This window comes from Carya illinoinensis, chromosome 1, assembly GCF_018687715.1.
Source record: "Carya illinoinensis cultivar Pawnee chromosome 1, C.illinoinensisPawnee_v1, whole genome shotgun sequence".
Taxonomy (NCBI): domain Eukaryota; kingdom Viridiplantae; phylum Streptophyta; class Magnoliopsida; order Fagales; family Juglandaceae; genus Carya; species Carya illinoinensis.
The window spans coordinates 11,659,030-11,676,923 of record NC_056752.1 but is presented as its reverse complement, the minus strand read 5'-3'; the positions used below and the strand labels follow the sequence as shown (position 1 = coordinate 11,676,923).

At 32.9% G+C, this 17,894-nt stretch overlaps 1 protein-coding gene and 1 long non-coding RNA gene across 2 annotated transcripts; both read right to left on the bottom strand.

The window, feature by feature from the left end:
* Positions 1-4,787: 4,787 nt before the first annotated feature.
* Positions 4,788-6,305, bottom strand: LOC122301774. Its single transcript, XR_006240222.1, has 3 exons — positions 6,194-6,305; positions 6,033-6,106; positions 4,788-4,999 (listed from the first exon to the last, which is right to left on the bottom strand). It is a non-coding gene; the product is annotated as an uncharacterized LOC122301774 (long non-coding RNA).
* An 8,102-nt stretch (positions 6,306-14,407) lies between these two features.
* Positions 14,408-16,643, bottom strand: LOC122310625. The gene is made up of 4 exons (XM_043124700.1): positions 16,347-16,643; positions 16,082-16,208; positions 15,899-15,971; positions 14,408-14,796 (listed from the first exon to the last, which is right to left on the bottom strand). The coding sequence occupies exons 1-4, from the start codon at positions 16,588-16,590 to the stop codon at positions 14,518-14,520; spliced, it is 723 nt and encodes a 240-aa protein (XP_042980634.1). The 5' UTR covers positions 16,591-16,643; the 3' UTR covers positions 14,408-14,517.
* Positions 16,644-17,894: the final 1,251 nt, after the last annotated feature.

The window sequence follows — 17,894 nt, the reverse complement described above, 5'->3', positions numbered from 1 at the left end:
ATAGGTACATAATTTTATTCAATTTCAACTTTCATCTTATCTAATCTAATTATTTCAAATTTTTTAAATTTCTACACAAAATATAATAAATAATTTAACTTTTTTAAATCTAAAAAAAAATAATATTATTAAAAAATAATATTCTAATAATATTTTATTCACATTTCAACGTTCATTTCAATTCATTATCCAAATCTCTCATAATTGATTTGTAATTTAAGTAATTGACTTATAAAATTATTTAAAAATATTATATCAATAAAAGCATCCGCATTTGAATGCCTATACCATCAAATTCTAGGGGTGCTACCCGCATCATGCAGGGCGAGTGCACCCCTTCCCCGCACCCCGCCCCCGCATGATGCGGGGGATGAAATTTCATCCCGCACCCCGCCCCCGTGAGGCGGGGGGCAGGGCGGATGGCCCCCCGCTCACTTCAAAAATCTCATATTTCAATGGGCTTAAAAAATTTTTTTACGGGGGCTGGGCGAACACCCCATCCGCCCTGCCTCCCGCCCACTTCAAAAATCTCATATTTCAATGGGCTTAAAAAATTTTTTTGTGTCTAAAAATATTATATTTTTAGACCCAAATTATTATATAATTAAATCTTAAATTAAAATTTATATATATAATAATAATTTAAAAACTAATAACATAAAAATTATGTTACTAATTTTTAAATTTGTTAAACTTGTTCACAAGAATCACAAGAGAGTGAGACTTGTTCATCACAAGCTTGCATATGCCATGGGCACCCTAGGCCTCATTTATATAGAACTCTAAGGCCATACAAGAGTCTTACTTGAGCAATGTGGGACTTAACAGTGTAACAAATTGTAATATTATATATATATACAATTTGTAAAATAAAAATATATATTTATAAATATAAAATATATATTTATAAATATAAATATAAAATGCGGGGCGGGGTTGAGCCCTGCCCGCCCCCCACCCCAGCTTAGTGTTTTTCATGCGGGGCGGGGTCACCCGCCCCGGCATGTGTGGTGCGGGGTACCCCGTCCGCCCATGAGGAGGCGGGGCGGACGGGGGCGGGCCCCCGCTGCCCACCCCTATCAAATTCCCTAAATCTTAGCAAAAAATTTTAACCTTTTGACAAAAATCTCTCTCCATCTGGTTGCCTATTTTAGGGGAGGGGTTTAGGATTTGAATAGTGACTCCTAAATATGGAGAGTTTTTGTTCATCCCTGAATCATATTTTACAAATATTTTATTCTAACTTAAAATAAATTTTTCTTCCAATCATCTATACTTTCTCTTATACTTATATTTGTTATAGTTGAAATTTTTTTATAAAATGTCACCAATGAGATTATCAATTTTTTTTTTTTAAAAAAACAATTGTCCATTTGTGAATATATGATTTTTTTATAAATATTATTTTATGAAAACACTGATTTTAAAAATATTATCGTTTAGAAAGATAAGTGGTTTTAAAAAAATTTGTGACAGATGAAAATGGAAAATATGGGTACAATAAATAATTAAGTAATTACGAAAATGTGAAAAAATAAGTTAAAAATTTTTCTTCCCCTCTTCTACCAAAAGAAAAAATAAATAATTAATTAAAGATGTACAAATAAATGAGTAAGAAAAAAAAAATTGTCAGGTACAAACTAATGGGGAGCCAGCCTTAAATTTATAGAGAGAAGCTAAAACCCACCCAAACCAAAAACAGTCTAAGAGGGACTCCCTCCCTCTCCTCCTCCTCCTCGTTGTTGTCTCTCTTCTTGTAAGTAGTTTTGTATTTGTGTTTTGGTTTTGTTTTAACTTTTTCAATTAAAGCAAGGAGAAGTAGCGTTTTGATATTTTGGTGGCCTACAATTACCACAAGCCCCACTGCAGGGTTCCTAATTTGTCGATCTTTCAGACTACCGAATTACTGAAAGTTTCATCAAAAGGAGCGGCGTGTGCACCACACACAGGGGTCAAAAGTGCATGTGTGGCCTCCACGTGCCACCACATAGAGGGGTTCTGTTGTAGTCATGTGCGACATTTCTGGGGCCAGCGACTTCAGTAGCTTTACGATGGATGGTCTGGCGCACTCCCAATATGGCGCATGTCCTTCATGCACCATTATAGATTAATTGCTTGGTATTTTTTCGATTTTCTATGTTTTTCTAGTTTCTATTTTGATGTATTTTGATATTTCAGTTCTTCTTGTGTATTTATGTTATGTTATTTGTTGTAATTTATTTAGGTAAAAATAAATAGAAATAGACTATTTAGACTTGTTATCCATAGCATGAGAACCCTCTTCTCCTATGGAGGATGGGATTGGTGTTTCCTGCTCCTCCTTTGAAGAATGGAGGTTGAGTTTTCCCTCTCCTCATTTAGAGGATGGGTGTTTGATACCATCTCATCTTTTGGAAGTTTGAGAGATGGATATATCTGTTTATATAGAATTGTGTTTTCTCAAACAAACCGGGGATGGAAATCTCTGTTGTTACAGAATCTCACATCCCAGAATGTTTTGTCATAAGAGAATTTATTGAAATTAAGACAATACCCGTCATAAAGAAATTTATGTACGGGGAAACCTCAACTAGTGAATAGTTTGGTCAGTAATCTGAATTTTTCTATGTATTTATCAATCAGAGTTGTAACTTTTTTAATGAATAAAATGAAGTCTATTTTCTAAAAAAAGTAAAAAATAATAAAAAATAGAGAAAAATTATTTTAATAAAATAGATAAAAAAAATAAAGAGTGAAATGTGCGGGGTTTTGGAATGACTCGAATAACAAGAAAAATTTAAGAAAAATTTAGGAAAATATGATCTTTAACTAAAATTTGAGAAAAAATTTATTTATGTGGATGTGAATACTCTAAGCATGATAAAAAATAAGCGGATACATAAAGTAATGCCATTAATATTAACCCACTTTACATGTGCATTTCATGCTAAGTCACTTTTATTGAACCCTTTTCCTTTACCCCAGCTGGGAAGGACGGTCCTGTTTGGCTTAAAAGAAACACGAGAATCATTAAAGTTTGTGAACCTCGTGAGGATGACTAGCGAGTCAGCGACACCATGCTGCCGATGAAGCACACAAAGTCCCATCCCGTCCCTGTTTGAAAAAAATCAGGCGAGACGGGAAATCGGTACACCCAAGTGAGCTGGATTTTTTATTTTTTTTTAATTTTAATTAATGGCATATTCCTTTCGAAAAAGATTCTCTCTCTCGATGTGTCTCGCTTTGAACAGCTGAAAGACCGTCCCACCCCTCAACAAAGGGGTAGATATTTTAGGGGACCGCGTCAAATCGCTGGACGCGTTTGTGGCCGTGGTTACCCAGGACGATCTCCTCAATATTTCTTCCAGTGATGGGCCCCATCCAGCTTTTCTATCCTTAAATGTCCATTTTGATGGCTAATTCCTACTTACTTCCAACTTTACCATAAGATATTTTATGTGTATTAGTGTAGTCAGTTTTCATATTATTATTTTTAATTATATTTATCGATGTGATAATATTATATGATAAGGTCCTTGACAATGTAATGCATGCTAAGTTAAACTATATTACTACGTTTTACAGATATATTAAAATATTCAAAATATCTAAAAGGGCATTAGTCTATGCTTACATAATGAATTGTTAAACACGTATATATACATACACCGAGAGATGTTTGGTCAATACAAATTATACAAAAAGAAATTAATAAATTAATAAAATTTAATATGAAATATTAGATTTATTTTATAATAAAAAATATTTTACAACATGATATACTCTTTAATTTATTATAAGATCTCCATACAAATGTAACTCTTCAAAGCTTTTACATACATCTACACGTGTATATAAATGATAGGAGGCAATGACAAGCTGAGCGAGTTTTAAGGAACAAATATTTTGAGGAGAAGTTTCGGGAAGTTTCGGGGGAACACGCCGGCCGCTGCTGGTCCATATTGTAGGCTAAGCACGCAGTAAGGTCAAGTAGAAATGAATTACCGGGTCAACATCGGACGAAGCTCGATCCGAATCCGATCTTGATCTAGTCCTCTCTTTGACAAGTGCATGTCAATTTCCACCTACTTCAACATGAGCATGCATGCATTGGATCCATATGATCGATAGCTTGACGTACGTACGTACATGGTTACTGCAAAACTAAAGGTCGTTTCTAATTAAATTAGTTTTAAATCAAGTCGTTTTAATACTTAATAAGGATGAGATCAATACATATATTTTCCATATATAGCTGTCGTGTTGAACCTAAAGGTGTTGAAGATAATGTCAATACAAATCGGTCTGATTTCTGGGCTGACACTAAGACTGTTCATCCGGATTCCAACTCGGGAACCCGGGTACACCCGGGCCGGAAACCGGGTCTGAAATCCGGGCTGGAACCCGGCCCGGGTTAATCCGGATCAGACCCGGTTTGAAACCCAGATGTACCCGGATTTTGAAATAACCGGATTCCGGGTTCCGGGTTGAACCCGGATTTTTTGTTTTGTTTTGTTTTGTTTTGTTTTTTTTTTTTTTTTTTTTTTTTTTTTTTTTTTTTTTTTTTTCAGTGGCCATAGATTATGTGATTAAGACTATAAATTGATCACGTTTTTCCATTTTTTCATTTTTACAACAATTATCAAGATACAAACCAATCATAAAAATGAAATGCTATAAAAGTTACAACCACCCACTTGATTAACAAACAAAATAACAAATTAAATCTGGAAAAACACATCCATAATAAATCTGGAAAAACAAGTATGTTAAATTATTTAACTTAAATATAGATAAACCAGGTATGAACAAGCTAGCAATAAGAAGAGAGCTCTGTAGTGGATTATGGCAATTTTGAGCAAGCAGCCAATTCCAAAATAATCAGAAATTATCAGATGTTTCTCATTGCATGTGCTCCTGTTACTGAGTTGAGTAATCAGCCAACATAACAGTAAAGGTTCTTGGAATAAGTTGTCCCAAATAGCGCTCCCATCAAACAGAAAGACAAAGTACAAATGGGCTGCATTAGTCAAGAAACATAAAGGATATTATTTGTTGTTGTTTTTCAGAAACAAAACTTATATAGAACTGTTAAAACACTGGATTTCATTATTAATAAAACCTTGGCAATTTTATAACTATAGAGAACTGTCCCACAACTTAGGAAAAAATAAAGGGACAAAGGCAAATGTGGCCCACAGTTTGCATTTTACATGATGATAAAGCAGATATATTGATTGGTTGTGTTTACAAATACTATAGAAGATGCAGAAAACCATTTCAGCTGAGAAGGCCACTGCTGCTAAGATCTACAACATGCTGACATAGTATAAAGAGCTTTGATTTCTCCTGTAGAAACTTGGGGATGTTCACATTTGTGTTTTATAGGAAACCGATAAAAAGTAGTGATCTCACTGCAGATTCACTAGCCATATATATTCAAACAATTTATTGCGCTACTTAGGATTCAATCTATGATCATTCAGTATAACAGTTTTTGTTTCTTTATGCAGAGAGATAAAAAATCCAAAAGCACCCAAATGAGTGCTACCATAGACAAAAAAACTAAAAAGAGAGAGTGATCACTGGCATATTTCTCATCTACAGAAGAATCCTAGAACAGACCCCACTAAATTGCACTGAAGTTTGAAAATGTGAAGAACAGAAACAAAGTTATTTTCAATCCATTCAAAACATAGGGTGATTATATCCATTCAAAACAATTTTTGTAAACACAAAGGAAACTTCTGAAAAATGTATCAATTTATATGAGGTAGTCCTTCCCATTGCCCATTTTTCTATTTATAAAAATGAATCCTATCAAGGATTCAGATGTGAACAGATGGGCTGCATTAGTTATTAGGACTCCATTAGTTACACAGATTTCTTTACTTTCACAAAAAAGAAAATACTTATAGATTTCTTCCATATTAGGACTCCAACTCCCACAACATCAATTTCTAGATTATTTGTACAGCCATTCTTCTACTTGACTAACACCATTACTGAGAATTAATTAAAAGATAAACAGAACAAAAAAAAGTTTCACTTACTCTAGTTTTTCTTCAACATGATTGGAAAGGCTGATTCACAACAGCCTGCTGTGAAGCTAAAGCTAGATAATCATCTAAAAAAATATTAAAAAAACAGAGTTAGATATATATTAAATTAAGTTAGATAGATATTAAAAAAATATTTCAAGTCTCAAACTTACCTTCAAGGTCCATCAACTCTATGTATTCTTCCAACTCCTGGATGTCGACAGGTTTGGTCCTTAACCAATTTTGGGTGCAAATGAGAGCTTCGACAGTCTCTGGAGACAATGAACTCTTAAAAGGATCCAAGATGCATCCTCCAGTGCTGAATGCGGACTCCGAGGCAACAGTGGAAATGGGGGTGGCTAACACATCACGTGCTACCTCAGCAAGAACAGAATAATGGGCAGTATTAACTCTTCACCAATCCAAGATATTAAAATTGAGTGATTTTGGTGCACATCCTTCCGACAAATACCTATCTAGTTCTGATCTAAACTCCATGAACCCTTGCTCCTCAAGGTATTTCTCTAACTCACTATCAAATTTAGTCGAGCTACTAGAAGAAGTAGAAGTAGTGCTTGGCCTCTCTTGAACCACATTAGAACTCCGCCCAATAGCCACACGAAATTTGTTATATTGCTCAATCAAGCGGCTTAACAAGAGTTTAACCTTGGACTCTATCTTATCCCCCATCTCATCCCCTTTGCATCGTCGCAACCAAAACCTCATTGACAACATTTTGTATCTTGGATCAAGCACAAATGCAACATATATCATCAAGTTAAACTTATCTGTGCTACCCCAATACTTTTCAAACTTATTTTTCATATTCATGCCCATGGTCCTAGTGATGCTATCATTACTCATGCACATATCAATTAATGTATCTTCGATTGTGCACAATTCTTGGAAATATACATTAGCTGTCACATACAAAGAACCAGAAATGCTCAATGTAACATCATAAAATATTTTCAATAACTCTACAAAAATCTGTGCTTTTTTCCAATCATCACTAGTGGGGTTCACGAATTCATTATCTACATACATATAATAGCGTTCAAAGGCTAATTTGTGTTATATAGCGGTGCTCAACATCAAGTATGTGGAGTTCCATCTAGTGGAAACATCCAAACAAAGCATCCTCCCGCTAATATTTTCCTCTATTGCACAAGCCTTGAACTTGGAAAACCTTGAAGGTGAAGACTTCACATATTTGACGGCTTCTCTAATCATTGATATTAATTGATTAACCTCTCTCAAACCGTCATTAACAACCAAATTCAATATATGGGCAGCACACCGCATATGAAGGAACTCACCACCCAATATGGTACAATCACTATCCTTTATCCTCCTCCTCATGTAATCAACAGCAACATCATTAGAAGAGGCGTTATCAACTGTGATGGTCAAAATCTTATTAATCTCCCAATCATGCAACCCCAAGTCTAACACCCTCCCAATAGTTTCGCCCCTATGATTGGGAATTTGGCAAAAATTTATTATTTTCTTATGCAATTTCCAATTGCAATCAATAAAATGTGCAGTAATGCACATGTAGTTCATGTTTTGCACCGATGTCCAGGTATCGGTGGTTAGACAAATTCTTTGACCATCTAATAATTTCTTTAGCTGTATCTTTTCTTCGTTATACAGCTTAATACAATCCCTTTTTAGAGTGAGTCGGGATGACAATGAAAATCGAGGCTCTAAATCAGCTACATACTCAATAAGCCCCAAGTGCTCCACTAGCCTAAAAGGCAATTCACACCTAATAAAAAACTTAGCGGTTGACACCCTAAGTTTTTCAGCGTCATACTTTACTACACCTTGTGGGCTACATACTCTTCCCTCCGCATCCCTTTTACCACTAGAGGATTTACTTTTTCCAACTCCTTTAATCCTAAGAGGGGAATTTTCACATACATTATAAAGGTGGTGATTCATAGAAGAAGTGTCATTCCTATAGTGGCAACTCTACTGCTTACTACAATGATTGCACTTAGCTTTTGGGTTATTGGGGTCAAGAGGTAGCACTATCTCAAAATGTTCCCAAACCACCGATTGGTTACTAGGTGTTTTCTTGGATTTTTTGGGTAAAGGTGGGATAGAATGGGTAGGCTATTGTGTATATGTGGATGAAGAAGTTGGTAGATTCTCATGCTCTTCCACATCAACTGAAAGAGAAATGGAGTCACTACCAACCCCTTGAGTTGTACCGACATTACAACTCACAGAATCTTCTTCCATCTGTTACTGAGTAACAAACACAGTAGAATAAAAAATTAAACACAGCAAACAAATAATTGAACATTATATAAACAAAAAAAATAATATTGAGTTCAGAGACTAAAGAAATATTTTCAAACTTTGGTCATAAGGGGCACTTGGCCCTTGTTTATTTTAAAGAGAGATTTATAATATAATTTTTATTTTAGAATTTAAAAAAGTTAAATTATTATTATTTTTTATTTTTTTTAGAAGTTTAAGAAAGTTATAATAATTAAATAAAAAAGTTAAAAATTAAAAATTAAAAAATATTTATATTTAAATATTAATATAAAAAGAGATGAGATAATTTCATAAATTTGTGAAGGCAAACCAAACCTAAAGGTTACAACCTCGCCACCTTTTTCATGTCCTCAACATCTTCCTAAACTTTAACATTAACATGCATTTTATTCAGTACAAAATGAAATATATTTTCCTGTTTTTATTAATTTAATTCAATCTCTGTATAAAATATATACATTAAGCGTGTAAGCAAATAAGTCTATTGGATGTGAATATCATTTCAATTTAACTCAAATATATTATTTCTAAAATTTATTATCTCAAAATTAAATTCATGTTTATCATCTCAAAAGCAATAAAAGATGTTTTAAAAACAAGATGGTAACATGTTTAGTAGAATAACACAATTTATTAGAGTATAATGCAACATGTCAATTTATTTACAAAAGTAATCAAGAAATTTATTGATGGACATGGCAGTCAAGTAATCATCTAATTACATATAATTTAAACATAACATTTTACATAATTCTCTTCTACTGTACTAAATATACACACCTATGATATTTGATAACCATTAAGAAATTGAAGTACAGGGTTGAATCATACTTAATGTGTCGTGGGAAGGTGTGGTTACCTTGCTTCAACTTGGCAAGGGGGGTTTATCTCTTATATGCTTTGCATGATCTTAATAGGTATTAAAAAGAATGTGAAGCATTTTCCATCCAGAAATCTTCTTATTTATATTGGGATATACAGAAAGTAGCTTGATAAAGCTTTGAAAATTTGAATAGTGTTACACTGCTTTACTTAATATTCTCAAAATCTCAAACAAGATAATCCAGAGAAGGAAAGAAAGCAGTCTCTGGAAAGAAAGCAGTACAAGATGCATTACAAATTAAATTTCTCACGCTCATAAGGTTTCACCGTTTCGTTGGCAATAAAAACCATTAAAAATGTGAAAGTCCCAATTAATTTTCTTATATTTCCTCAAAATCATAAAAAGGTTGTGCAAGATTGGCAAATGTGAAAGTCCCAATTAATTGAACAATAAATAAATAAAGAGATTCTATGCAAAGGCTAATGTCCATGAATGTTTCTAGGAATTAATTGGTGGGATTTAGTAATAAGTAAGATCTTCTCATTTTTACTTAAAATGGATATGTTTGTTTAACACAAAACATGAGACTTTGACATAGTCTGATATTTCATAAAAGCAAAATCTGCTGTGAACAGAATTTATTTATCTATCATAAAAGCAAACGTCACAGCTCTATCATAGTGGGTTAATTTCCAATTTCATTCAGCCATTCTTCTACATATGGGATTTCAATTCTCTCTCAACCCAAATGAGCAGAGACAAAAAATAAATAATACTACATGTACCAAAGCCATACATCTGGTACCTCTATTTCTAGAAAACCCAAACAGATGGGAAAAAAAAAAAAAGCAACATATTAGAAGAAAAATCCCTTAATGCTATCGGCAGAGAAGGAAAAAAAACAGAGAAGAAAACAAACACAGAAGAAAGAAAATAAACCCTAATGCTATCGGCAGTCTAAGCTAAACAAACACATTATAGAAGCTTCTACTTACAAAGATCAGCACGGGGATGACGATGAGGCACGAGGATGAAGAAGCTAGAGTTTCAGAGAGACTCAGAGAGGGACGATGGCTATGGTTTTGGAGAGATTGAGAGAGGGTTCGGCGCGAGAGAGAGGCAGGAGATGGGTTTGGCGTGAGTGAGACGGGTTCAGAGGGTAGGGTTTTTTTTTTTTTTTTTTCACTTTATATACACTCGGTTAACCGGGTTCCGGATTATAACCCGGGTATCATAACCGGGTCCAGACCGGGTAGTACGGTCATAGGAATGCGAGTTTCAGCCCGGGTCAAATCCGGGCCGAAACCCATAACCGGGAACCCGGTTTTCCGAGTTCCGGTCCGGGCCGGTTAAAAACCGGCCTGGATGAACAGTCCTAGCTGACACTTCGACCGACAGGTTTGGAGGATCTCTTCCCTTCGGACGTTTAAGGCATTTTTAATTTGACGAGTTGAGATGAAATAATCTATGAATAATAGTGATATAATTTATGAATAAGGTGTTGTTATATCCATAGATGATTTTTATAGATAATTTTTATCGATCACTTCAAATATTTTATTTTTTATTTTTTCTTTCACCATTTTTTAAAATCATTTAGATGTTATTTAAAATAAAAAAATTACATATTTATTTGAAAAATACTTACTTAATCATTAAGTAAAAATTAAAACAATAAAAAATAAAAAATAAATTCGGTAGATGATTTTGGTAGAAATCATATGTGAATCCAGTGTTTTTCTTATGAATAATAGTGAAATGATTTGAGTTAATATATTTTATAGAATTTTGAAAAATGAGAAAAAAATTAAATAAAAATATTATAAAAATAAAATAATATTACTAGAATATAATTTTTTAATATAATTTTTTTTTTTTAAAATTTGAAAGAATTAAATTATTTTTTATATTTTATTTGAAAGTTTAAAAAAATAGTAATGATTAGGTAATGATTTAATAGAGAATTTAAAAATTTAAAATTAAAAAGTGTTTATATTTATGATGTTTGGATATTGAAATGAAATGAAATGATATAACGTGAGTTTGGAGGATTTTGATATCCAGACTAAGCCTAGAGATTTCAAATTTTTAAGGACCTATATAATGTTATAATTGCCAATATTAAATAAGAAATGATTTATACAATTATATGATATACACGTCTCGAGTATATTCTTTTAAAAAAAATTGGACAAATTTAGAACTCATATTAACAAAAAAATTATTTTTTAATAGTGGATTCTACCATTTTTTAAAAAGAATATGCAAAGCTTGTACATTCTAGGATTATTATATCTAGCATCATTTATAGTAAAAATCTTGTAGAGTTTTTTTTTTTTTTAATGCTTATACTTTGGAAATCCATATCAAAAACTATTTGCAAACTTCTCAACACTGTCAAATATTCAATTTCGACCACTTTAAAAACATCGTATTTCTTTCGGCTTAACATAAAAAAACACCTATTCCATGTAATTTCTCAATATAATTCGCACTCTAGCCTTACCTTCATCCCTCTACAAGACACTATCAAAATTTAGATTCACTTTCCCAAGAGGCAAGAGGAGGTTGTTGCCAATTAGATGAGACTCCTGCAATGAACTTGAGAAGGTTTTACTCTCTTTAAGACAGGATTAATAATATAATAATAAATTCCAAATGATTATATATAAAAAAAATATTTATATGGAAATAGGCTAACAAGGCCCTTAAAAAGTGACCTCAAAAGCCCAATGTTTATGAGAAGGGCAATCGTAAAAGGAGGTAACAGACTAACCGTTGTAATATCAAAAATGAATTGTTTTATGGATGGTGCTACAGGCACCCTGTATCGTTGGTGGCTCTCGCCGTTGAGAGCCACCGTTAGGTAAAAATAATTTTTTATTTTTTATTTTTAATTATTTTTTAATATTTTTAAATATTTTAAAAAAATATAAAAAAATTATAATAATATTAAAAAAAATGAAAAAAAAAAATTTGGGTCAGCGGTGGCCCCTAGCAGGAGCCACCAACGATGGCTTTAGTGTTTTCCTTATTTTATTTGTAGCTTTCAAGTAAAAATTATATTTGTAAGTCTTTTATTAAATAAAAAAAATCATTTTAGAAAGAATATTTTTATAATTTTAAAAAATTTTAAAGATAAAATTATTTAAACCTATGTTGTAATTTTCAAATAAAAACTGTACCTAACATTACTCAATAATCAATATATATGGAACTAAAATTCTGAATGTTAGGGCGTAACGGCATCAAGTGTAATGTTGTGGTTGTGGTTGTGTTTAAAAGATTTTATTCTACGTATTTTATATATATATATATATGATATAATTTAATTTTAAAAATAAATTTTAAAATTTTAATCTTATAAATTAGATTATGTCATATGAATAATGTTTAGTATAAAGATTTTGAAATAATAACTCCACCAGTTTATGCACGTGAGTTGGCAAGAGAGGAACGGTGGCTATGGTACTGGTTTGTTATACTGATTAAATCATATATTTGTTTTTAAAAACTATCTAATATGTGTTTTACTCTCTAAATTCTTATAATATTATTTTCATATTCTAAACGTAAAATCGAATTCTGTTTTCATAAAAAATTTCTACAAAAAATTTAATTATTCACGTGTAAGATTAAAAATTTTGAAATTAAAACAAAAAATCACATAAAATTATAAATAGATAAAATGGCATTCATTACCTTTTTTTTTATCAAACCCACGATATCTAAGGGTTCATTTGGGGAGAGATGAGATAAAAATTTTGTAAATAGTAATAAGATATTTTGTAAATAATAGTGAGTTGGTTTGAGTTGAATATTTTTTGAATTTTGAGAAAGGAGATAGAAAAATTTGAATAAAAAATATTATAAATTTAAATATTGTTAGAATATAGTTTTATAATATTATTTTTATTTAGAAATTTGAAAAAGTTGAATTGTTTTTTATTTTTTATTTGAAAATTTAAGAAAATTGTAATGATTAGTTTAAAAAAATTGTAATAATTAGTTTAAAAATTTTGTATTTGAATTATGTTTAAGAAGGAGATGAGATGAGATGGGATGAAGATTTTGAAATAAGATTTATTTCCAAACAAGCCGTTAATGTTAGTTAAGATGCAACAGCGAACAAAAAAACAAAAGAAGGTAGCCATTGGAGTCATTTCTTGTGTTCAAGAGCATCACGAGAATGCACTGGTCATCAATCTTTTATATATATATATATTGTTTCTTCTTTCTTTCTTCAACACTATCTCACTATTTAAGTAGTCAGAGAAAATAGTTTAAATGAATATTAAAGAATATTTAAATAATAAAAAAATAAATTGATATTCAATATATTGAAAAAAGCAACATGCTTTGTATTAGATAAAACAAGTTTTAGTTAAATTATTTTAGATAGGAGTTCAAATTTTGCACTGGAAATGCTATAATTTCCTCTCTGATTGCTCCTGCTTTTCTGGTACCAAACCTGATGTAGCGAGGCCTTGGGGCTTGGGCTGGCCAAGAATACACGTGAAGGGGATGCAGTTCAAATAGTCTCAGCCCAGAAAAGGTTAGAGAAAATTGGGGTAAAGTTGGGCTAGCTTTAGTAAAAGGTACAAAAGGAGAAAGGCTGAGCAAATGGAGCGGCCCACAAACTGGAAAAGGAAGGCGTGAAGTTAAAACAAGACATCATTGATACCGAGAAAGTTTTTCCATTTTCTACTATTGAAATTAATCTTAGGAGCATCACAATGCATTTATCTACCATGTATATAGAGATAAGAGTAATGCTATATATAATTATAGAGTGCACAAGTACTGTCTAGTCACTTTAAAAAAAAGTGAGGTCTACTATTAAAGAATTAATTTTTTTTACATAGATATCGTATTTATTCACTTTTTTTAAATTGATTGCACAGCGCATACGCACTCACAACTGTAACTATCATTTATTTAGAGATAAAACCTACATGCACACCTGCGATGCATCTGTCAGGCTTCATTTAAATTCAACATTGAAGGTTTTTTCTTTTTTTTATCAATTATTTGCAAAGAAATTACACAAAATAAATTCATAAACTAATGTGGTTTTATGAAATCTATTAAATCTATTAAATTATAAAAGTAACTTTAGAATTTGACGTATCACGTCAACCCATATCAGTTTGTCGGTTTATTTTTGTGTAATCCCTTTGTAGCTAAAATATTTTCAATTTGGCAAGCCTTGCTGATGTTACAATCCTTTCCAGAAAAGGTTGGTGTTCCAAAGAATTAACGAACCATGAAGTTCAATTAACTTAGTTGACAGTTTAATACGATTTCCATTCATGCCATTATATAAATACAGATCCTTGCATGTACAATATAGATCAATTCAGCTTTAAACTCAAAAACACTCTATTTGGAGTCCAGACAAGAGAATATTAATCGTTGAATGAACACAACTGCAAGTGTCACTAGGAATGCATAAATTGAATATGGCAACTTCTTCACCATCTTTCCACATCCTGGGACACTCTCAATAGCATTCTTTGTGGCCACTGCAATTATTGGTACCACAAGCAAAGTGATAATCAGTCCCTGACTAACAGCAATGAATGTCTCAGTTGTCAGCTGCTGGATAAATGCCACAAATTCCTCAAGATCAATTTCTCCATCAAGGTTGAGATCACAGATCTGCAGATAAAAAAGTAAAAAATCACGATGTTAACGATGGGAACGCAGAATGCTTTCCGAGCAATGTTAACTTTAAAGAATTTGAAGTACTATCTTTGCTCAGAATGTACTTTGGTTTTGTTTAAATACTATAGAAAAAGGAAACAAAATCTTGATCCATGCATTTTAACTTAATTTCTTATCTCTTACTATATTGAAATAAAGAACAACAGGAACAAGCTTATGCCAATGCAGAAAGAGCAGTTAGTTGCCTCATCTTCCATACCATGTAGGGGCAGAACCATGAAACCGATTTTTTTTTTTTGTTGGGGGGGGGGCAAATATTATTTTTTTTAAATTTTTCTTATGTAAAATTCTTAACAGACTAAAAATCTTGGGGGCTTCAATGTAATAGGTAGTTCTGCCCTGAAACGACATTCATTCACCCTTGACTAAAGTGAATCATAGAAGTTCACATATGCGTTCTACACAATTCATGACTATAGTTTGATACAACCAAATCATCAGAGCTGGATAAGTTCATGAAAGAGTAAAAGCGATCAAGCTCTAGCAAGCTAGGTGTATTGTAAGAGACACCCCAAACAATTTTTTAAATTATCCCCATGCTATAAGTCATAGAAATTCAACCGGCACCAACAGAACACAATAACACATTTTCCCATGACAATAACACGAAGTCCAATTTCAACCAAGCTATTGCAAATACTGATTGAATAAAAAAAAATGTATTACATAGAATCTTCAGTAATTCCATAGGTTTAGTCAAACTATAAGGAGTCTATAGATCTTTGAGAACAATTGTTTTGGGGAAAGATAATGTACAAGCAATAACATAATAACATAGTTTCCCATTATTGGCTATAACAGAGTTGCTTCATATTAGAGAGATCATGATATGATATCAACTATTGCATTCGAATGCTACTAATGGGAAGGGAGAAGAAAATGGTCATTAATTATCAGGAGCCATTATAATCTTTTTCTACCATTCACAAGAGCTTGCAACGCAATTCCAGTTTGAAATGGGAAACAACAATCAATGGAAACAACAAACAACAATCAATGAAATGGGTCTTACTCTTAGTTCTGAATGGGAATGTACCTGAATCATAGTTCTGACATGCTCTTTGGAGGGTGGATCAAAATGCGGTCCGGGTAAAAGCTTATTGATATCACTACCACATGAAAAACTCATTGAAAAAACTCTTTTTTTGTTTTTTTTTTTAATATTTTTATGAAAATTAGTAAATAAATAAACCAATAAGCCAAAAGCTTCTTCTCTTACTTGAACACAAGTAGGACAGCGATGTATAAATCTTCGAACTTCAAATTAGCCCTTCCTGAATCATTCTTAATACGATCGAAGACCCTTTCGGTTATTTGCCTCACTTGCTTTTGCCTCCACAACTTACCTGTGCCCAAGGTTCATCAAAATTCCCCTTTTTTACTCATTCTGTCCCCAGTTTCTTGGAGAAGAGAGAGAGAGAAAGAAAGAAAAAGAAAAAGAAACAGAAAGAGGGATATCGCGAACTTGAACAAGATTAGTGTACCTTGAAGTCTGCCAAGGACCTGTCCCATGTTGCTGTACCAACAGAAGATATGCAGTCTGTTATGACCTCTTCTACAGACTGGTTGAGAAGAGGCAAGAAATAGGGATGGGTTGCAGTCGAGGAAGGGAAGAGACATATTCGAAGTCTGTGAAAATGAGAAACTGAGGGTATGAAGTCTTCTAGAGAAGGGTTGAGAAGATGCAAGAAATAGGGATGGGTTGCAGTCGAGGAAGGGAAGAGACATATTCGAAGGCTTCTGTGAAACTGAGAAACTGAGGGAATGCAGTGAACTGAAAGGGAACTCGAGACGCAGCGTATTAGGGGGAGAAACGCACCGTTTAGCTTGAAGAGTGGAAGAAGGCAGCGCACCGTTTCGGGGACTCAGAAGAAACGCACCGTTAATAAACCAGTGTGGAGCGCACCGTTTTTGCATTTGAAGGACTCTCCCCTACTTGTATTTTATCTTTTAGAAGTTTGTTACTTAGTGTCCACGTGTCATTCTGTTATTTGGTTAGTTTTTTTATCCTGCATGAGCATATAGGAGGGATGGATAAGAAGGAATATTCATTCGGGAATTTGGAAAAGTTTCATTTGCTGTATGGAGATTGAAAGCACTCAAAATCTTCCTCATCAATACGTACGAGTCTATAAGCACATTTATCAAACACATTCCCTATCCTGCTCTTATTTTATTACTGAAACATTTCATTACATTTCGTTAGTTCCTTCAATACAATATAGCAACTACATTCCATGCTACAACGGATTCACAACAAGGTCCATAACAAGTAGTAATCAGAACATTGATCATCCATGGCAGAAAGTATTAGAATTAAGCACCAAGAGATTGTCCTTAGGCAAGATGCACAGGACTGTAGGTAAGAGGTCTAGGATGCCCATTTACAAACCTTGCATGATGACCTTGCCTAGCTCACTGAGTTGGTTAGCAACATGGCCACTAATGAGCGCTGTGACACTAACTCCGAGATATACCTTCATGATACCCGCAAGTACTCCAACATAGGAGTAAAGCTGGATTTTCCCCACTTTACAGGAAGGGACCTAGCTAGGTGGATTTTGAGGCCAACTATTATTTCAACTTCCACCAAATACAACTAGCACAGAGATTTAGTGCACTGTTTTGGCATCTGAAGGACTTTATAGTTTCCTTCTTGTATTTTATCTTTTAGTAGTTTGTTACTTAGTGTCCACGTGTCAATTTATTATTTGTTTGGTTTTTTATTTTGCATAAGCGTATAGGAGGGACAGATCAGAAGGAATATTCATTCTGGAATTTTGTAAAAGTTTGATCTGCTGTATGGATGTTAGAAACCCTCGAAGTCTTCCTTATTAATACGTATGAGTCTATGAGAACATTTATCAAACACCTTCCTTGCCTTGTTCTTATTTTATTACTGAAGCATTTCATTACATTTTGTTGGTTCCCTTAATACAATACGGCAACTACATTCCACACTACAACAAATGCAAAACAAGGTCCATAACAAGTGGTAATCAGAACACCGATCATCCATGGCAGAAAGTATT